Source organism: Drosophila arizonae, chromosome 3 (genome assembly GCF_054131065.1).
Source record: "Drosophila arizonae isolate 15081-1271.41 chromosome 3, UAZ_ARI_1.0, whole genome shotgun sequence".
Lineage (NCBI taxonomy): Eukaryota > Metazoa > Arthropoda > Insecta > Diptera > Drosophilidae > Drosophila > Drosophila arizonae.
In genome coordinates, this window is record NC_142923.1 from 16,893,596 (window position 1) to 16,917,227 (window position 23,632).

The following is a 23,632-nucleotide window of genomic DNA, read 5'->3' on the forward strand; positions in this document are numbered from 1 at the left end:
TGGGGCTGTGTTGGGTGTAAAATTATTAGCGTAAATTATATTTGTAAGAATAGACAGAGAGGAAGCAGGCCAGACCTGTACTTTACGTGGCATACACATATCTTACAAGCACAATTGTTTAAACATTAAATCTAAATTAAACCAAAAAAGATGGGAATTGCGAATAAAATAATTGTAGAGTAAATTTATAATTTTACAATATTAATTCTTATATTTTTCTGTCTATTATATTCGAGCATTTGATTAACTTTTTCCTTTCTTTCCATTTTATTTGTATTCTTGATAGTGATTGGAAAACTAATTAAGCAGCAGCTAGTCATTAGCAATGCCAGAAAATATTTTAAATGACTCGGCTGAGTTGTTAAAACTGAATTTCACAGATACCTTCAATAAATTATTTATAGATTGCATAGAAAAAAAAAAACAATATTGAAATTTTTTCGATGAAGTCTCTCGACTGTGAGCTACTCTGTATTTTTTAATTTTTATTCAAGTATTCAATTTTAATTACATAAAAATCAATCATGTGATTTCTATTGACCTTCAATAAAAATGGGATTAAAAGTTCCGAATAATATCAGATGGATAATAACGAACATTCACAGTGATAATATACCCCATTTTGGTTATTTGAAAACAGAGTATAATTGGAAACTTGTATCTATATAAATATGTACCGTGAAATTGAACAAATAATGTAGCAAGAAAGTAGGCGACTCAGCTCAGGCTGAAAAAATCAACTTGAAGGTTATTAATGATCAGAACAATTAATACTCTTTTAGGCCGGCTATTCATAGAAAACGAATATGAAACTGGTAGCATATACTTTCCTTTTACTCTTTGTTTATTCTCTTATTTGCGTTTGCAATGGGTATCTGAAGTGTGGCATGATATATTGAACATGTTAACGTAGTTTAACTTCTTAACTGTCCGAGTTTACAGTACAGTATTATAGAGTTTGAGCTTAAATTACGCGGATTAAACTGAAGTTTAAACATGTTTACAATCAATGAACTTTGACCTATTTAGTTAAGTTAAATGATAAAGATATTTAAATTTTTTGTAGATTTAAAAACAAAATCTTTAGATATGTTTTTTAATTAGTCTATAAGCTTTCAAATTGTCGTTTGGTTGAACACATTTATATACTTCTTACTCATGCATTTCTATTAATAAAGTAAATTATTGAATGTGGCTTAATGCGATATTAATTTTTCAATATAGCTCAACACAAATATTTGCAATGCGCATGTCAACTGGTGAAATAAATAAAATACTTTGAAGTACATAAAATGCGTGAGCTGAAACAAAAATTCATTGAGTATTTTGTTGGCGAGCAGAGAATAGTTTGCAATTTGGTTTGTTCTCGCATACATAGAGCAAACCATCAAAGACATTCAAATATTTTGCGGTTTATTGTGGATGCCTCAGCCGGGACGATGGCCGTCCTCGGGTTATAGCTAATATAACTACAACGGGACATGTCTATGTGTATGTATGTGGAGTGTAAAGTGTTTGTTCTGGGCACATGTGGCATTCTTTTTTATGCCAGACTCATACCAATGCCAGATTTGAGCTGGAATCATGGAAGAGCCGCCCTTGCTTGACATTTATAAAATTTGTGTGGAATTTTAGACGAACAACTTGAATGCCAAAGACTCGAGATGCGAGATTTTCAAACTGTTTCGACGGCACTAGCATTGCCAGACACAGCGGCATCGCCAGCCATTCTGTTGTCCCGTTGCAGTCATGCTAGTTAGTAATATGATCAAATTATGTGCGTATGTGTCCTACGTCTTCCCTGTAAGCCACATTTAGGTTTTAATTTATATGCAAATTAGCTGGCTGGCGACGACGTCTTGTGGTTCGTCAGCCAGTCTTGAAGCAAAAAAAATATGAAACAGAAACGGTTACAAAGCTGCAAATAATGACACATTGAGTAATATTTAATGACAATTTCAATCACTTTACAGCTGCTGGCCAACTATGTGCGGCTTCTTGAGAGAGAAGACTTTCGAGGGTCATTGATAAATTTAGTGGTATGAATTCAATACATATTTCTATGGGCATGGGCTTAATGGACCAAGTTGAATATCTAATATGTTATTTTAATGAAACACAGAGCAGAATCAAAAGTAAATGTTATCTATTTTAAGCCTAGGCAATATAAGTTTTATTTTTGATTATCGCATTGTGAAGCCTATTAGCTTTTGCACTGATCAATCAAATGGACGATAATCATCAAATTCACAGTTGTCTTGAAACAGCTGCTAAGCATAAACTATTGTTATTCAGAGTCAATTTACTGCTCAGGCTGGGAATATATGCAAATGCCAGACTAGATAAGGGTAATGGGACGGTAGATGGAAGCTTTGACAGTTGTTTTATTTGACTGTGCCTATCTATTAGCCCACAAACGGCAGTTAGCAATCGTAAATACAATCGTACTTGTACTACTCGCACAGGTATTCCACAATCGTCATAATTTATGAGGCTATGTAAGCATTCCCCCTATCGAAAAGTCACAATATAATTGATAAAAAAAAAAACACACACACACATGCACAAAAAAAAAAAACACAGCCAGTGGCAGTTGGGTATCGAAAATTGGCAAGAGGCAAACACAGCTAAATGGGAGCTGGCGACAGAAAAAGCAATTGAAAGCAATGCACGACAGCTGCCAGCATTCACACATCATTTAATTTCGATTAGTCCACAGACAAACAGCAAATAATGCGAGCGAATGCTCGTAATATCGGCCAAGAGACACCTGACCTGAAAATAATTGTCACCTGTGGTATGAACAAAATGCCTAATTGGCACTCGCTTCAGGCGCGCGCGCACACACACACACGCACACATCGTACTATGTATGCGAGGAAATAAATCAACAGGACAGCAGTTCTCAATGTGCAGCCGGCTTGCATTGCACTGCATTGCATTCGCTTGCTTAGCCGGTTCAATAACACAGAACAACAAAATTTATTGAAACTTAGCTTAGATTAAAATTCGACATGATAATCCGCATATTCCCTCTTCTTCAAAGAAGATCCTCTATGGTGAATTACTTCTTCGTCTCTACTTCTTGACTAGATTCCGTTGCACACAACTTTCGGGCAAAGTCAAGTGATATTGGTTTTCACTTGATTGTCAGCACATCAGAAGCCCTCGTATAATAATAGTCTGCTTCTTGATTACTAAATGCTGTTGGCGTGTGTAATTGACGAATTTGAACATTCGTTAGCACGAATTCCCATGCTTAAGTAACACATTTTTTTGTTTCTTTTGATTGATTATTGTTATGTTTCAGCGGTGGCCTTAATTCAAGTTATATAAATATTTGGGAAACTAGAGTTAAAAGTTAATGATGTCTAAGCGTTTTCTCGCTTTGCTAGCAAACTGATTAAGTCTTCCATATGATTAAAGCCCCCGGCAAACGCCATGCACTCAATCAGACACAGAACTGTGTGAATTAAAGTTATTGGAAATATTTACATGAATGAAGCATCTATTGCATTTAAGTGGTGGGATAGATATGAAGCCTATAATAGTGTTACGTGAATACCAACTAAGTTCTTCGATTTCAACAGCAATATTTGCAGTGCTAATCTAGTAGTATTTGACTGTAAGCTGATCTGGCTTAGTAGGGATCTGCTAATCGTATAGAGTTCCGCATAAGCTTTATATCGAGCCAAAAAAGTGGCTCAAATAAAGCGCTTAGTACTCAACGGGCAAGGGACTGTTAAAACGTTAACATAGTAGGCAATATTTTTTGCCCAGTGACCACTTTGTAAAGGATTATTAGTTCAGGTCCCGAAGAGAGGTTGACTAGCCCGAAGCACCGCAGCGACAGCCGGGCGGGCAGTCAGGATGTGTTACTTCGGGGCTCGTCGTTGAGGGTCGTGTTACATGCCAATGTGTGCTTCGAGTCGAGTAGTGAACAGGGTTCAGGTACAACAAGTCGGTTTTACACGAAAATAGCTGGCATTCCTTTTGAAGTTTTACGCACAATATGCCCCCAACCCGCCGGCGTGCCAGCCAGGCAACCCGAACAGGATAATAATTAACGCAATAATCATCGATGAATGAATATGAGTGAACAGCAAAGCAAGTAAGCAGCCAGCAGCCAGCCGCCAGCAGCCAGCAGCCGCAGCCAGCGGGCAGCGGGCAGCGGGCAGCGAGAAATGACCTGTTTGGCATGGTGAATGCGCTTAACTCGTTGTGCCATGTAAACGGATGTCCAACGCCATGAAAGGTTCCCCAGATGCCTGACCAGACGACCAAGCCCGACCTCTCGCACACACACACATATATACTTATGTATGTAAATATATATCTGGTGCGTGTGTTCATTTTGTAATTTGCGTAGGTGATGCCATGGAATTTGATTTTCACACGTGTTGCTCCAGCTGCTACTGCTGCCCCCTCATTGTCCTTTTGTTGTTGCTCATTTTATTGTTAATAATAATAATGCAAATACTCTGTACAATTATCTTCCACCCAATGAGTTCGCACACGCGTCGCATAAAAATAGAAGGCCAAAATAAACGACACCTATATAAAGCGACTAGCGACTGTGTAGCATTAGCGCCATAAATTTAATACAAATTTATCCAGGAGAATTATGCAGTTCAAAGTTTGAGAGCGGCTTTTAATAACCATAATTGTAAATATATGTTGACAACTGGGAACACTTGAGATTCTCATTGCTGACAGCTTAGACTGTTTCCACCTCTATAAATCAAGTATAATTTGAGAGCAGCATACCTGAGCTAGGTAATACTTAATGCTCTTTAAGATGGCTAGAGACTGCTTAACGTTTTCAAAATATATACATAAATAAATATGTATAGGACACTATTCCTACACACAATACGATCGGAAGGGTTAGGCTCTGGACAAAAATATTAAAAAGCACGCAAAACACATTATACTTACATAGTTTGTTGAATTGGCTAAGAGAGGGGTCTCCAGACTTTTGCCCCATTTTAATAACAGATAAGCATCAAGAGCTGCTCAGCCATTTTGTTGAACGAAACAGTTTGCGTGTGTTTTGCAATTTATCAAAACATTTGATTTAGTTGTAAGAATTTCAACTTAATTTCCAGACCCTCGTGGAAGAGCCACGTATAAAGGTTTGTAACCACCAATATAATTTATTCAAATTTCTTGTTTTTGCAATGCTCTCTTTAAAACAATCTATCATTTGTCAGCTACACAATTTTCTATATTTTTGTACAAATTAAACATCATTTTTGTTTCTAAGTACATAGTCGTGTTCTCATAAAGTTTATTCTATTGGCAAATTTGATTTTAGTTTCCTTTTTAAATATGTATCAACACTTAATTAAGACATTTGATGAGCAGCTGCACAAATTATAATTTAGCGGACAGGTAATCTAAAAAATATACTATATCTCTCACAGTTTTTTGTCCGCACATCCAGTTTTGTAGGTGAATGACTGTTGACCTTCCAAAGACCCATAAATTATATGCTGCACAATACGCATATAGACTATTTGAACTTATCTTTATTTTTCTCTAAATTTGCTCACATTTTGATATACTAATAATTAGAATATTTATTACCCGTTATGCATAAAAACAATATAAATATTAAGCATCTCAGAAATTTAAAAAATAGCTTTCAATTGGAAACACATTTTCTTCAATATATGTTAAATATATATATTATATGTTAATCAAATGTTGACTTTGTGAAACCCAAAAAAGTAGATTTGGCAAAGAAAATGTTAATAGATTTCATGATAATTAAACCACTAGAAAAGTGAACATAAATTCCCATTTGCTGTCCTATTAAAAAGAAGTCTTGAATTATAGATATTATCATTTGTCAATTGCAAACCTCATTTATAACAAATCTTTAAAGAAATTGAAAAAAAAAAAGAAAATAATAATAATAAATAATAAGAAAATAATTTAACAGAATAGGCATTATTTATTTTATTATTTTATAATGATATACATACATATATATGTATCTAAATAAATAAGCCGATTGTTAGCGCATATGAGAAGCGAAACCAGCAATTAAATTATATAAATAAAATATACTTTGCCTTTTATATTGGATTCAAATAAAAACTTATTTTTATTAATATTTATTCACATTGCTGCTGCCTTTTTATTGTGGTTGTTGTTGTTGTCTACATTTATACTTACAATAGCGTTGGAATTACTAAATAGCATCTGCAGACGGTGCTGTCTGAGCAACAACAAATGCAAAGTATTTTTGGCAGCCAATACAAGAGCCGAACGCCAACTGCTGCTGCATCTGTTTGTATGCAGATATTTGTATTTTGTGTTGGGTTCAGCTCTTTCTCTCTCTCTCGTCTGCATTGGTATTTGTTAGCGATGCCCTGCTCTCTGAGCATGCGTGCTTTGTATGTATGGCCTGTTTCTCTCTCGGTATTTGCCTGCTTGCTTGTGTGTGGACGAAATGGTAGTTGAATTTCCATTTCTATTTCATTGCGAGATTTCGTCTCTATGCTCGTCGCTTGGCTCCGCCCATAAACACGATACGCCGCAGTGTTCCATTCCCATTTCGTCTCTTATGTACAGACGCGAGTGGGTTCTGTGTGTTTGCGTTTTGCTTTGCTTGTTTTTGAATTCGCTGCTGTCTTTGTAGTATAGTATATATGACTTTGGATTTTAAGAGTACCTTTTTCATTATTTACTTAAGAGCTTTCGCTTCTGTTTTATTATTGTATGTGTGCGTTTATGTTTTGTCCTGTTATGCATTTGTTTATGCATCTTGTTTTACAATTTAAAGGTAGTTCCTTTCGGGCAGTCCCCACCCTTCCAAAAACAAGAAAATATTGTACAATATTGAATAAATATTTTGCTTCCAAGGTAAAAATAATATTTTGATTTAAGTCTCTGCTTAATTTGGGCCGCTGTCAGCTTCGGACTGCTGGTTGTTTTTGGTCTTCGACCAATTTAATATTTATGGCTGCTGTAGTTTTAATGAAAATTTTATGTCGATGATAAAATACAACATTTGTCTCTTTATTCCTATGTATTTATGCAAACTAAAATCTGGTTTACTTACATTTTTCTATGTATTCTTTGCTTTCTTATACATATATTCTTTTTTTTATTGCTTGGCAGGAAAAACCCGCAGAATTTCATTTGCAGTTTTCCGTGTTGCTTTCATTTTATAGCATTTTCTTAAGCTCTGCTCTTAACTACCCCAAACCATGTCGAGCACACAGCATCATGCAGTTGGCAACATCTGCGCAATGCAATTTTCTTGACTTCTTACTGAAAATTTCCTTCTACTGTTGGGGTCTCCTTTGTTACTGATTTTCATCTTCCTTTTCTATAATTTTTCTATGTGTTTTTGCTGTTGCAATGTTACTGTTTCCACCAGCCATTGAAATTCCTGGATGCCACTGCAATTGGCTTTGGTTCAAGTATTATCAAAGAAAAGAAAGAAAGGAAGCAAAGAAACTTGAAAAGTATCTAAACCATTTCCTTCTTCGTATATGTAATATTTTATATATACTTTTATGTATTTCAATTTGAATATATATAATGCACATGCTCTTTAGGTAGTGCATAGCCTACCTAGCTAGGCTAGCTTCAGCATAGTTCAGATATGAGCAAACTTTCAATTCGTAAGCGTTTTTTATTTCTATCTTTTTATGGCTCTACTCTTATCATGTGATCAGACTGTGCCGTCAATTCTGTAAATTTAGATGTAGGTGTGTGCCTGCTCATATCCTGTGCCTGGCCATATCCTGAGTGTCCTTTGTTACAAGTTTATGGCACTGCCTAAGTTTAACATCGCCCGAGAAGTGACAATAATTCAAACCTACACAAAAGACTAGCTTCACTTCACCTAAAAATTTATGATCAAACCCAAACCATTTACCATTTGGCTGCCCACACGCTTCGCCTCCGTCTTTCTTTTTATTCTGGCAAATTTTTGGCAAAACGACTTATTTCGTGGCATAAAATGCTCATAAATACCTATAAGATTTAAAATGAAATTATTAACAGGGCCACAGAGCTTAGAAAATTTTTGATAACCAGTTAGAAGATATTTTTCAACTTTTTTTCAAAAACTTTTCTTTAAATAAATTGTTTTTGAAGAGTTATTCTCTTATGGACAAAGCTAAAAAAATAATAATTCCCAGCAGTAGTCAAATAAAAATAAATGTGACTTTAATTTGCAATAAGTATAAATCTTTTATAAATTTCCTATACACATTTCTACATAAAATAAATACTACATACAATAAATCAAGTATAAGAAAAGTCCAAGCAAATAATTTATGTTTTTTTTTTCAATTTTTATGCTGACCATAAATTACTCATTTACTCCTTAAGCAGTTATTCCCTAAGAAAATTCTATATAGCGCTTCAATATGGCTTGTCTTAGTCCAATCATTTTATCAACACACTTCTGGAACAGAACCTTTTTTTTTTTTTATCATATTTGCTTAATATATTAGAATTTCACCCGTACATTTTTCCTATTTTCGATTTCCAACCCCTAGCCATGAATTCATATATTTTTTTTTATTATCAGTTTGCTGACTGACTTGTGAAAACTTTGCTCAGCAGTTTTTGACATTTTGTATGATGGATTGCACTTTATGCTAATTGAGTTTAAACACACATACACATACACATACATATACACATATACAGATACATGCACATATATACAGACCAACTTCTTTCGGAATCATTGTTTCATCGCTCTATCGCTTGCTTTTATTTTTGAAGCCGGAGCCTTTTTTTTTTTTTTGTTAGTAAGTTCTTTCTTTTTTTTTTGTTTTATGACAGAAGTTTTTAGGGGTTCAATGTGGTGGCAGGGCCAAAGAGTAGAAGGAGTGTCATCTTGTGGTTTAATATACCATTCATATATTTCCTTGATCGGAATCAAAGAATTCTTATAGTAAATGCATCTATATTATTTGATGGAGATGAAACTGTAAACAAGTGAGAAATTTTTAGGTGACTTTCGAATTCTTGTTCAAGTTTCAGAAGTATCCAAATTTATTAAGATATTAAAAGATATTTCACATACATAGCCTTTGCATAGGAATATCTATAGAAGAGTCCATAATTGACGAATATCATGCAAACCAAAACAATCAAAGCCAATGCAATTTGCATTTAACTATAATATAATATTATGCAATAAGTTTGCTTGCAATCATCTCAAACTGACAATATGAATACTGGGAATCTTGTTTGAATGGAAATGAATAGCAGTAATGCAGTATAAGACTCAACTCTGTGTATTCAGCTTGTGAAATATTATTTTAAATTGTGTACTCCAAAAAAATTAATAAACAACTGCATTAAATTAGATTGGCATATATACCGACTATAGTTTACAAAAGGTATACGACAAACCTATTTCAAAATTGTTCTCATTCGTCAAGCGAATTTGATGTTTGGCCACAAGACAATCCCCATATGGTAATTTTTAGATTAATTTTGCACAATGTAAAACGAATTGTTTGAAAATTAGTAATTGTACACGCAGACAGTGAGAACACAAATACAAATGAGCATATCAATGCGGAGACAAATAAATTTTGCCTTTGCCTGATGATGATGATGATGTATGATGATGGATTGTCAACTTAATTACAATACCAAACAAAGCCAAATTGCATAAAACACTTTTCCGAGACTACATTTTCATATTTTGTGTGTGTATGTGTGTGTGTTTGAGCGCGTGTGATGCCAACTGGCGGCTGCCTTTTCAAATGCGACTATGCAAAGAGCAAACACTGAAGGGACAAAAGGACCACGACTACGTCGAAGCAGGGGAAACTGACGGCTTAGCTGCCTAATCTTGGTTGCAATTGTTCAGGCAGCAACAGCAGCAGCAGCAGCAGCAGCAGGAGCAGGCAGCAGGAGGAAGCAGCAGTGGCTTCTGCTATTGTTAAATCAGCTTTTTGCATACATACCATCTATATTCTTTATAGTGCTTTGCACGAACCCAAAACCGCATAATAATTACACTATCACATTCCACGCACACATGGCTCGCATGGCTCACATGGCTCACATGTCCTGCATCCTTCCGCGCACTTAATAAGCATAGCATCGTAAATTAGAATGTTTTTGCTTTTTCACACAATTAAAGTCAACACACACTCACACATTCACACAAGCCTGTCCCGTGGGATAGCAATTAAAATTCTCAGTTGCCTTACATTGTTTTCCTTTACTTTTCCACTCCTTCACTGTTCCACGCGTCCCCCGCATTATTCGCCTGTCATGTGATCTATGTATGTGACATGTGGCGTTTGCATTTCTATTAATTATTGTTAAAGCGAGTCAATTCGGGAATCGAAAAAACAGACGCTTCAAATGATTTATATGACTCTCGAGCACTTCACTAAAATGTGCTCAATCATTGAGCTAATCGACTGGCTGGAGCATTCTGTGTCTTTCAGCCAACTCCTTCTGCAAGCTCATTCATAGTTTCACTAAATTATTTCGGGACCTTTTTAGATAAATGACAGGCTTTATGAGTAGTTTTCAGCTGATGCTCTGTTATAGCAATGCAAAGTTTTACTCATTTTACACACACACACAGACACACACATACAGACACACACAGTCAGACGCAACTGTTTCGATCCGCCTCCATACATTGATTCCCTTTTGGTCTTCTCTCGTTTGCTGACCTTTTAATGGCATCAATTAAAATTTTGCGTACGTGACAGGAATTCTCGTGCAGCAGTTCGAAACTTTACTTTTGATGTTTAGACCAAGTAATTAGCCACAAGAGAAGCTCATCAATAACAACATCCAAGAACACAAAGTGTACAAAAATTTTAAATTTTCAAGCGTAAAATTAAACTTAATAAAAAAAAAAAAATCGAGGAGAAGAAGAAAAAGAAAAAGAATCAAGTGAAGAAGTCGCACCAAAGCAGACGAGTAGAGAAACTGAAGAGAGAACAAAAAGGGGCCAAGCTTTGTGGGCGTTACCAGATGTTGCACTAATAACAAGTAACAGAATGGAAAAGGGCTTGCCCATGTGCGTCTGCCGGGGGTACGACTATCTTCAAATGTTCCAATACATATGCATGTGTAGACATGAAAACGAATCTTAAGATCAATAAAACAATTATCTGATATTTGAATATTTATTATTAAATATTAAATACATATCATAAGACTATGTATTTCTCTATTGAATATAGTAGATACAGTTTAATATAATTTATAATAGAAGATAGGATAGTAAATACTATGGAGAGCAACGATAATATTAGGGATAATATTATAAAACATATATTTATTTATTTTTTTACGATCTATATTCGAATAGACGCATCTAGCCAATATACCTTAACATTTTGTGAATATTTACATAAATTTGGATAATATGTTAAAAATATAGTTATAAACTAAGTATATACTATATGAATATAAGGGTGGTATATCATTATTTAAACAAAGGAATAATGAAGGTTATTTTTTGGACAGAAAAAAAGTAAAACGTAATTTTCGCCCGATCATTTGCTATGATAATATATCTATCCATATTGCATTTGCCTCCACCGGGCTGATCAATAAGCGAATAGCAAAGCCGCAACGCATTTATTTGTGCAATGGTGTGTGAAATAAATGTCAACCGCAACTTAAACCGCATATGCTGATAGCCTCCGCCCGCCGCTCGAGGTGAGGCAAACCACCCGGGGCCGTTACACATGTCCCAGACAGTCGCACATGCTTAGAAGAAACACACCCAAAACGGGGGGCGACGTTTTATCTTTTTATTGGCTGCCGTCGACGTCGTTTTGTCGAATCCCTAGACACACACACACGCACACGCACACACACAAAGCAAAACAAGTGCCACATTACGAGTTTTTATTTCAATTTTTCCAGTCAATTTTTCATAGCGCTTTTCTTCTCAACTTTTTTCTGATGTTAATTTCTATAGGCTGCTCTATGGCAGACGTGAGATTATGATTCGGATTTTATTTGCTATCGCGGCTCACATGGGAGTTAAGTTGGGGCGACGAGTGCTGCTAATAAATTTCCATCCAACAAAGTGTCGAACCGATGGACAACTATGCGACGTGTATGTGGACACAGATAGAAGTTCAACGAAGATTGATCTGGCGGAATAAATGAGGCTGCACGAGCAGTGGGTGAGTGCGAGTCCAACGGGGAATGAACAGGCTCACTCTGTCCGACTGGTCGACTGGCTGACTGGCTGACTGGCTGACTGCAGGCGATTTTGGCTAGCTGACTGGAGGTATTATTCATTGTTCGTTCGCTCCTAAAAGGGCAGACCACCCTAAGCGATTTCAGTAGAGAAAAACAAAAACTTGGCCAGACGGTGACAAAGCGCAAATAAATTTTCTGTGCTAGCGAGAACGGGGCTCAGAACAGACAGTTAAACGTTTGTACAAGCCCATGAAATGTCCTTGCCAAAGAGGCAAGAGGCCGATGAGAAGGAGAGGGCGTATGAAAGAATGAAGGAAAAAGAATGTTTTGGTAACTGGTCAGGGAACTTGACTCCATGCAATTGGGGAGCCAAACACATTTAGTCAGTCAATAAAACTTGTTAACGCCGTAATTGCCGGCAATTTATTTGTGTGGCTAAAAATGATGGAGTGGGTGCTTGCCGGGATTGGGTTCGGTCTATGTAGTTTCAATTTCGAATGGAGTTGAGCAAATCTTTTTTCGGTTTACCTCACAAATAATTAAAAATTTATTAGAACGCACATAAATTGGCCAACGGCACGCCATGCGGCAAGTACTGGGAATGCAACAGCTTCGGCTTGATTAATTTAAATTGGATCTAAGACTGAGAGACCTTTGACGCGACGGAAACTTGGACTTTGCATGCTTGGCAAGAATAAACTTGTCGCAAGTGTTGAACTCAAGCTGTTTGGCATGATGGCAAGGGCGGCGTGGAGGCGTCAAGGCGTGGCGCGGGGCAGATAAAATAGACAGCTCCTCGATGTGAATGAGCCATGACGACGGCAACACAACAACACACAAAACACTAGTCGGAAGAGCGTTCTAATTGCAAATTTTTGCCCAACTCAAATGGCAATGGCGGATGTACTATAGACCATGGCAATACCGATACCTGTAGAGCTAATTAAAAGCGACAGCTGTCACATGTTGACGTCACTTGGCATTGCCATTTCTTTTCGCTTAACATTCTACTAAAAACTACAGCTAGAAAAGAAGACTTTGAAGTGTGCAATAGCGATAAATACAAATATGTGAATTGTATATTGTTTCGCATAATCTCTTAATTTGCACGGCTACAAAATAGATAGAGAAGACCATGCTACTTGAACATTTTTCATATTTACGTGTATAAAGTCTATGTATGTATGTATTCAATACAAAATATATAAATATGCATGGCAGTTGTTGGGAAAGAACATATGGGAATTTCTTTTCTTTGCGAGTCGGTTTTCTACAAAAAATATGTAATATATATAATAAAATAGATATGAAGTGATCTTCAGTTTAACATACTACTTGTTAAAATCGTCGATGACAATTGTAGAGTGTCTCAAATCGATATACTGAATAGTCTTTCATTACAGGGTATTACGAGGGAACACTCTAGCCCCACATGTCTCTTGTTGCTTTGTTTTTCTACTCCGAAGGGGGGCTTCAAATGGTCGAAAAAGCGAAGCGCCAAATGGAGACGCATAGACATGAAATGATTCGCTGAAAAGGTCTTTGACTATGAGTTCCAGGGTTTTAATTTAATTATTGCGCCTTTGAAATGAACAATTTTTGCATAAAAGTTTTTCAGCTTGGGGTGTTCATGGCAAAAATTAATTGAAATCAAATGTGTGTTTGACATGATATCGTATAACTCAGACTAATTTGTGCAGCTCTTAATATATATATACATATATATTTATATAAAAGATGTTGAAAGGCTTGTTTCTGGAAGAGTGCTTCTCTGAGACTCTCTGTTGTCCATCAGTATGTAATAATTATTATTAATTTTATTAAAGCTGAGAGCTAACAACTTAATAAAATTAAGTTTGTTTCTATTGTTTATGTTTTTTTTAATGCTTTCATTAGTATTTTAATAACTAATATTTTTCTTCGAAATTTAAAATGAAAATGTTTATGAGCTAAAAAGATCATCGAAAATAAGTTCCGTTATTTCCATTGTATTAAATGAGTCAAATTCGACTATGTGAAGGATTATTATTGATGTCTTTAATCCAATCTAATAAACAATTCAAATCGAATATTTTTTGCTGCAGTAATTGGAAAGGTAAAGACCCAGCGAATAATGTTATGGGAGTGTATGGCTCTTTTGCTGTCTCTGTTTGCCTTTTTCAAATGGGCTCTCCCAGTAGAGAATCTACCATCACTTAATGAAGTCACAAATCAAGTCGCAGTCTGGCCTGAAATTCGCTTGTTTTGCCTGCATGCAACCAATTTCTGACTATGACAGCCTCACAAAAGTTCAAATCTGATGATACATTGTGGCAGGAACTGCAGTCCACATACACAGCAAGAACATAGCAGCAACAGCAACAGCAACACCAGCACCAACAGCAACACCAACACCACATATGGTCTCTCAATTGCAGTTGCAGCAAAGAGTCTCGCAGTTCATTGTTTCAGATTTTGAGTTCGTGTTGTGGTACCAAAAATTTACAAACTGTAACCAAATGCCTAGGCCAACAGTAACAGCAACAGCAACATCAAGAGCAAGAGCAAGAGCTGAAACGGATGCGGGACCTGGACCTGGCAAGAGTCGCTGGTTTATGAAATAAAGCCAAAGATAAGCGCCCAGCCGAGTCGCCCCGAACACATCCAAAAAACCTTGGCAGTGGTGGCGGTAAATTGCATATTGCATGCGACCTGGACGTGTTGCGGTGGCTGGGGCGAGGCATAACAGTGTGAAAGGCCCAGGCTGCACATGGAGAGATGCACACGGCCAGATAGTAGACGGAGTGGGATGTCAGAAAGTTGACAATGTGCGAACAAATAATTCCATCAGCAAGAACAAAAGCGTCGAGTGTTTGTTTGGGTGGCGGCGCGTCTGTACCACTTCCACTTCCACTCATACATTGCATACATATCCCAGTCCACATCTGCCCTTGTGCAAAGATTCAATGCATATGCATATGGATATGCATATGCATATGCATATGCAAGGACTTCAATGAACATATATCCTGCTGACAATATGTTACACTTGCTATCCATACACTCGTTAATTTAGTAACGCCCCCCAAGCACTCGTGTCCTTCACGATAATCATTGCCAAAAATTTATGAATCGACAGACCAATTTATCGGACTTTTGTACATCGAACTCAATTGCAAGGCTGCACATAGATTACAAATAATGATAGCATATTTCAATTCATGCCACTTTTACATGTGCATGCAGATTGACATTTGCAGTTCGTTTTTCAAATCAATTTATATTTATATACAAAGGTCAAAAGAAATATCTTTGTAAATTAAGTATACAACAATACTTAGGCATATTTCATTATTTATTATTTATAATTTATTGTTTATTGTTTATTGTTTATTATTTATTATTTATTATTTATTATTTATTATTTATTATTTATTATTTATTATTTATTATTTATTATTTATTATTTATTATTTATTATTTATTATTTATTATTTATTATTTATTATTTATTATTTATTATTTATTATTTATTTTTTTATATTATTTTTATTATTATTAGCAAATATGTTTTGTTTAAATTTGAAATGTCTGTAATATGAATGTATATATATTTAGTGATAGTTTAATCTATAAGTAATACTGGATCTCTACGATCCATACAATAAAACGTGCTGCAAAAACTATACATCCCTCTATAGCATTTTTTGCTTCCGTCAATCGCTTGTTTGTTTGGTTATATGAGGTCGCCTATTGGTTGGCTTGGTTGCCATTTAATTTGGACCGGTCCGCGAGAGCTTTCTACGTAGCTGGCAACATTCGCAGTAGTCAATGGTTCTTGTTCATTTGTCGTACTCTTGTAACAGCCAACGAAAGCTATATATTTCGCATGCAAACCAAAAAATTTGCATATAAATGTGAAAACACATTCAAGCTAACAAAAAGTCAACGGCAACGGCAACGGCAACGGCTATAGCGACTGCAGGATGTGAGGAGAAGAGACCCCAAATGTCCAGCAACGTCCATTGGTTATGGATGCAGCACTGGAAATGGGGGCAGCTGCAAGTGCAGTGAAATAAATAAAATTTTTGTGCGAAAGGCCATCGAAAATGTACGTGAAAGTAATTAACTAGCGACGGGGTAGAAACCGGGCAGCCAAGGGCGGGCAGGAGTGGGCCAAGATGCATATGTATGTATATATGTGCGAGAGAGGAAATGTGCGCCAGAAACTACCAAGGGGGCTAAACTACTACACACTCAACCCATTATCCTTTTGCCCATTTCGTATATGCAAATTTGCCAAATGCAATGCACTTTTAGTTGATGGTGGCCATCGTCGTTGCTGTTGCCGTTGCGCTGCCGCTGCCGCTGCCGTTGCTGCTGCCGTTGTCGTCGCCGCTTGCAGGCGGTGGCGGCCATTGCACAGCTCAATTGCATGCAGAGAATAGAGTCGGTTGGCTACGCCCCTCACACACTCGGGCTCTGTACTCCCATTGCCCGACAAAATAATATCATTTGCGATCAAAGTAATTATTTTGCTTTGGTCTACAGAATAATTACGGCTTCAACGGCGTGGTCTGGTATTGTATGGCCGGCGCTTTGGTTGGCTGGCTGGCCGACCGGCCGGCTGGCTGCTCGTCTCCTACCAGCGAGGGAGCGAGCCAACGCGCCAACGAGCCAACGAGCTCGCTGTTTTTAACTGGTAATGGCCTCTGCTTATGGTTGACATTTTTCAAGCATTTGTGGCGGCCATTTTGGCGCTCTGTTTTATGCTTTTCGAAATGCGAAATGCGAAATACCAGAATGCCTGAAATTCTGCAATGTGCGCATACGAGCACACATGCGGGTTTCACACACCCGACTGCTATATAAAGTATATGCATGCATGTATATAAGAGTAGATAAAGGCAAAACTTTTTTCACATGTGATGACAGTATTTTATAAATGTATGAATTCATATAAAATAGCATAGGACTTAACGCATAACATATAATATTACAATAAAATACAATTCAATAAAAACAACTTCTAGTCTTCAACTTGAACATAAAACTGCAATTTGTTGTCAAAAATTTTTTAATAAAATTTATTGGACAATTCACAACTGAATCGATTAAATTTGATATATATTTATATATGTATAAAAGAAAGAAAAAATAGAGAGATGTTCATATGATCAAAGAGCTTAAGAACAAGCTATTCAGGTAGATCAGCATATAATAAACATTGTTGTATAAATAATTAAATAAGAATATAAAATCCTTGTTATAAAAACAATTAAGCAAGAATATAAAAAGAATTTTAATTTTACAATAAGATTAGCTTTCCAGTTAGATATATTATCAAGTGAAGCAGTTGAGGAGATTATCACATTAAAGTCAAAGATATTTCATGAGAAGAATGTGAAATTAAGCATTTCAAGCTGGCGAAAAGTGAATACAAAAATTATTAAATTCACTTTTATACATGTGATAAACACAACATTGCTTACAACCGATTGAAACTTATTTAATACATATAATATAATAAGTAGATGTCGTTCAAATCATTAGCTGTATCATAATACCTGTGCTATAAGCCTTTATACATATACCACATAGAATAAATGTCTACAGTTGCGCACAACTTCTGCACTATGCGTATTCACAAGAATACGAAAACTCAAACTCAAGTTATTACCAAAAAAAAAAAAAAAAAAAAAAAAAAAAAAAAAAAAAGTAATCAAAATGCAAAGAGCAAGCAAAGTAGCGGATGCGGGAATAACATCATGGCTTCGGGCTATACCACCAAACTGCATTCCAAATCAACAACAGAAGCTAACAAAACATGCATCAAACTCATCCACAACATCATCAACAGAGGCAGCGGCGAAGTAGACAACGGGGGCAATGGGGGCAACAACATGGCGCAAGGTAGCAGTCGAAAATGGAATACGATGAGATGATGATGATGATGAAGGCAAGGAGGCCTGCCTCGGCCCGGCCTAGTCTGGCCCGGCCTCGCGTCCGCCTAAGTCAGCAACTATTCCATCAGCCCAACAACTTTAGCAACAACAACAACAACAACAATAGCAACAACTTCAGCAACAAGAAGAACCCAGTTTGTTGCTTATTACTCACCAAACAACTCTTGCAGATTGTAATGAACTTGAGACATTTGATTGACTAAACTCGCGGCTGCGACTCCGCCATATTGTAATGAAAAATCGCATCACTGTGAATGAATGATGAATGCCCATCCTGCTCCCAAGCACAGGCACCAGCACAAGCACAAGCACAAGCGCAGAGACGGCCTCAAAGTCGAAGCAACATGGAAGCCGCAGCCGCTGAGCTATATCTAAATGTGAATTTTATGCATTTTATATAAGGTGAGACCAAGGCACAGTGGAGTTTTTTCATTGAATTTAAAGTAGAATTGATGTCGGTATCAGAGTTTCTCAGTTAACTGAGCAAATCAGATGCCGAGTTCGAGCAAAAAGGAAATATACATATTTTTAATATCTCTATCTGTTTCTCTCAATAAATGATACGAAACTACGATTTGTGTCAGTTAAGGTTTCTTTTGAATATTTTAAATTAATTATATATATATATGCGACTATTGAATTACACAAAAATGAACTCATTCGAAGCTTTGTTTCTTATTAATCTTATTTTTATCTGCTTTTATGCACTGTGCTCAAAATAAGCTTCAAGCGTTTGTAAAACAGCGAACGCAACTTGAAATCCTTGACGTTCCTTGGGCTATGTTCTGGTCAAGAAACATGCATAATAATAATAATATAATATTCATATACCCATATACAATTTTATTTAAATTGTAATATGCATCATAAAACGAGTTTGTTAATAATATAGTGTAAATGTTTCCAGAATAAAAAATACAACATTTATATCGATCTTACTATAAACAATTCTTTTTAGTTTGCTCATTTCGCTGAATTACCCTTTGCAAGGGTTAAATTAAAAGTCTGGCTGGTTGTTAATTCACACGCAGTTCCACCACAAGGTGTGGGGGCTTTTACACACTTTGTGGAGTTCAACTGTTTACTTTTGTGCGTATGTAAAACGTAACGTAAAAAATTGGCGCAGCAACCACAACAACACAGAAAAGGACGCTTTTGTTTATTATACGCCTCTAATTTTTTCCTTTTTTTCTTTTTGATATATTTATGTGTCTGATTGTCTGTTTCTGTTTGTGTGCGTGTGCGTGTACGTGTGCGTGTGGGTATTTATTTGTCAACAGAAGACAAAATAGCGTTTATTGTTTGCCCTTTGCCATTGTAAACACACGCCTAGTAACGCCCAGTTTTGTCTCATTGCCTTCATGTCCAACTTTATCTTTTTTTTTTGTCATTTTCTGTTGCGTGACCATTGCGTGAAAAGAAAAGCCAGAATTTAAATACCTTTACAGCTGACACCTGAAATCGTTCTGAAATGCCTAACTGTAAGCAGCTACCACTTCTACATATTACAAATAATTATATATAATATAAATAATAATCAGAAAATATCTAGCCGGGTAACCAAGAGGTGAAATCGTTTGCCTTTTTCCATTCATCAAACAGATTTCAGCGTCATAAATAATAATATTGTTCTCAATTCGTATTTATCTAAGTCCAAGACATTCAGGGACATAAAGAAACGAAAGCTGTTTACCAAGTTTAGTCTAACCCTCGAAACTTCATCAAGCTTAATTTGTTTCTACAGAGATTTCGTAACTGTGCCACCACAAAAAGTACATCAAGTTATTTTCTATTTACCTTGACGCAAACAACATTTGCCAGCTGAAAAGTAAAATCTAAATGAATTATTGGATCCATTAGCAAAATCCATTTACACAAATTTAATGCAAAAGCAGCTTCAGTACTGTCAGGCAGAAAAACTTTATACACTTCGTTGAACTTTTTGGCAGTGGCAAAATAACTCAAGGGTTGGGGTATGTTGTTTTTCTACGTTTCGGGGTTCGACGTTTCGTACACTGCCAAAGCTCGTAATGTTCGGGGGAGAAATAAAAACTTAACAATTAAAAAATAAGCACACCAAAGAAAACATTTTGAGATTTACGCATAATGCGTAAAGGGTTGCGACTCAAGCAAAATAACTGAATTCACTCTGAGACCTTAACAGTTGCATTAAAAATAAGTTGGAATACTCCATACGATAATGACCAGCTAGCGTATACTCTATCCCACAATTTGGAAGTTACACAAAGCAGAAGCTTCTCAATCTTGTATTCCAACTGGAGCAGTGTTAAGAAATTTTATTTCCAAGGGTATGAAATATACCATACTATTTACTGAACAGAGTGTATGTTGTAGTCAACGATGTTGGCTCGTGATGTTGACTTAATTTATTCAGTATTCGAGAAATTTAGGGTTGATTCGGAAAAAGATAATATTGTTTTAAGTTTTCCGGCAAGGTTAAGTTAACCAAAGTAGAATTAAGTATTAAGTTGTTTGTTTCCTATTTGAAATCAGTTAGTTACCATTTGTGTTAAAAATTTACATGCTATAATAAAAAAAAATCGATCTTAAAACCAATATATAATAAATCTGGTGCACAGAAAACTTTTACAGATTTAAAAAAAAATTGTTTTGCCAGAAACTAAAAAAAAGCTTTTAGCCATTTCCAATGGATTAATTTGCCTATTTGTTTTGCATTACCATTAATATTGTTTTGAAAGCAAAAAAAAAAGTGAATAAAAAAGTGTTTTATATTTAATATTTACGATGGCAGTTAAAGTTAAATCAATGGACATTTTTTAATTTATTTACAAACCACTTAATTTGTTGTTATTCTGTTTTAATTACATTCTGTATGCGGCGTTAAATATTAAATTAAAATGCTTGCGCCACCATTATGAGGGAATTTTGCTTTCAAGCTATGAAAGTCGTTGACATTAATGCATTCATGCTCTCAGATACAAAAAACAACAACAAAAAAGCTATATATATAACTCGCTCACATACATATATGCATACCAATTCATACAGGGTTGAAAAAATGTATTAAAAAATCTTCTTCCTTGAATTAATATCTGTAAATACCCTGTAGACTTAAAATGTATTGAAGATCTTTTTACAATTCACCAACTTTCTGTAGAAACTATTATTATTTAAATAATATTGTATGAACAAATAGAAAATTTAGCTACTCAATTTTTGTATTACATTCTTTTTGGAATATTGCGCTCGAGTCTTGTAAATCTCAATGGGTATCTAAAAATCGACGCCAGTACAATTTTTTTGCAACAAATATATAAAAATTAAACATATCAATTATTATTTATGATAATATTTGCATATATATTTTAGATAAAATATTTATATGCTTCATAATTTAATTCAACATATTTCAAGTTTCTTTCAAACTAATTAACAATATAAAGAAAAAACAAATATGTATATATTTTTCGAGTTTCAGCTAGAGGCCAAATAGATTACTGTACCGTAGCATAAAGCAGCCTTTACACACATTGCACCTCCATTAAATGGAAAGTAAACATATGAATATTTCAGAAAATGCAGACAAAAAATCAAAGTTATTTAAAAACTCAAGTTCCACAGTTTGGGGCCCACAGAACAGGATGCAGGAAGTATGGAGTGTACCGCTCAAGTGTGGCTTGTGATCCCATTTAATATAATTGATATTTGTATTAATATGAAGTTATTCTGATTTTTAATACGCTCACCAACTGTCATCGCCCAGTAAGGATTCATGCACACCACATGCTGACACTTGAGATCTCTGGCCTGGCAGATTGGTGAATCAAGTCGAAACGTGAGGGAGCCCAAGCTAAACTCATTGAGTTGCAACTGGTAACCCAATACCGAACATCGAGACAAAAGCAAATTGAGCAGAAAACCAGAAGGCGCCAGTGCCAGCCGCTGGTCAATCTTGAACCCTTGACCGGTATTTTGACACTTGCCGTTGGTAAACAACAGTTATTAAAGCTTATAATGAATATGAGCAACAGCACGAAGGTCACCCTCAAAAGTGAAGTCTTTCAAGTTTGACGAATCTTAAAGCAACTGCACAGACACCTCTTGGATTTTAGCTTCTGAGAAGCCTTTTTACCCTTGATGTAGGGATTGAGTATGTGTTTTCAAAACCTTATTAGCTATTATAGATCATACATAAGCTGACTGCTCTTGCTAGCCCTTTATATGAATTTTACTAGGAACAGAAAAGAGAAAGGAATGTAAAAGAGAAGGAATGTAAAAAGTAGAATACTTTGATGCAGTTTATAATGTCCAGTGTTTTGTAAATTCTTTATTTACTCCAGCTAACGAAGCTACTAGAAATAAATTTCAAATCATATGAAGCTGAGAAATTAATGATTAAGCTGCATTATTTGTTAAGTGAATTTATTTCTAAAAGAAAACTCAATGTTGTTGAATTTCTTTTTTCTGTTCTTTTGGCCACCGAGTGTCTGGTGGCCAGAAAGTTGTTTAGCCAGAGGACTGTTATTTTTAATTTCATTTCTCAAACGTCCCTTTGATATTTGCATGGTACATTAACACCCTCCTCATTTATCTCATCGGCTGACTGATGAACTGACGAACCCTGGGCTGAAAATTTGATATGCCTTCAGCCCTATTTTAGGTGGATGGCGAGTGCTTTAATTTTATTTGCACACAAATGCGCGTCAATATTAAGAAACATTTTGACGTCTCATCGTGTTGCTGTTTCTTTTTTGTGGCCAATGCAAATAACATTCATTATAAATTTTTAATTATATCACCGGACTAACGAGACCAGCCCAAAAGCCCCCAAAAAAAGTTTATTTTTTAACGTTTTTTCTTAGTAGCCAACCTTAAAAAATGTCAAGCCACATTTGACAATGATGAATCTGCTTTGGAAGCAACCCTCGATAAATTTTTTGTTTCTTCAGTACAGCCAGAGTAAAGAAAACTCAGCTGATAAACTGATTATGCACATCAATTGAGCTATACTCTTCATTTGGTGCGCTATGCGCTGCTCACGGCAATTGTTTTGTGAAAATTAAATTCCCTTTTGTGTCTCATATTGCATTGTAAGTAAGCCCCTCGAACAGACCAACAAACAGACCAGCCAGGAGCAAAGCTGCCTGGCTTTCTAATTACAAATAGGTAAAAAGGCAAATGCTTTGCGGCTTTGTGCACCTGCTGCCAAAGCAGATAGAAATTATGGAAGCTGTGATGGGGGCTGGGGGCTGGGAGCCGGTGCCCTAAATTGGCAAAGGTATTTGTTAAAATTATTATTGGACTTAATTATGCCAAGAGGGGAGGTAGCTCTAGAAACAAAGAATGTAATATGAACAGAAGCCAAACTAAGGCGAGTAAGCACTGAGAGGTAAACAATGCCTTCGAATTTCAAGAAAAGAAAAGCCAAGCAACTTTATGTGTAAGGCTCAATTCATGTACTTTAAATTACTTCTTTTCATATTAATTATTAATTATGAACGGCCAACTTTAATTGGAGACTTCTTTGC

General features: G+C 35.8%; 1 protein-coding gene across 2 annotated transcripts in view; it reads right to left on the reverse strand.

Annotated features, from left to right (window-relative positions):
- The window catches only part of LOC108611390 (uncharacterized), a 42,020-nt gene that overhangs the window by 13,402 nt on the left and 4,986 nt on the right, over positions 1–23,632 (reverse strand). The window contains exon 1 of one of the 2 annotated variants that reach the window (XM_018003984.2): positions 6,184–7,541. The exons of the other annotated variant lie outside the window; for it this stretch is intronic. Coding sequence (XP_017859473.2) covers positions 6,184–6,479 — 296 coding nt within the window. The 5' untranslated portion in view covers positions 6,480–7,541. Of the gene's footprint in view, positions 1–6,183; positions 7,542–23,632 lie in introns of those variants that run through there. 2 annotated transcript variants of the gene reach the window in all.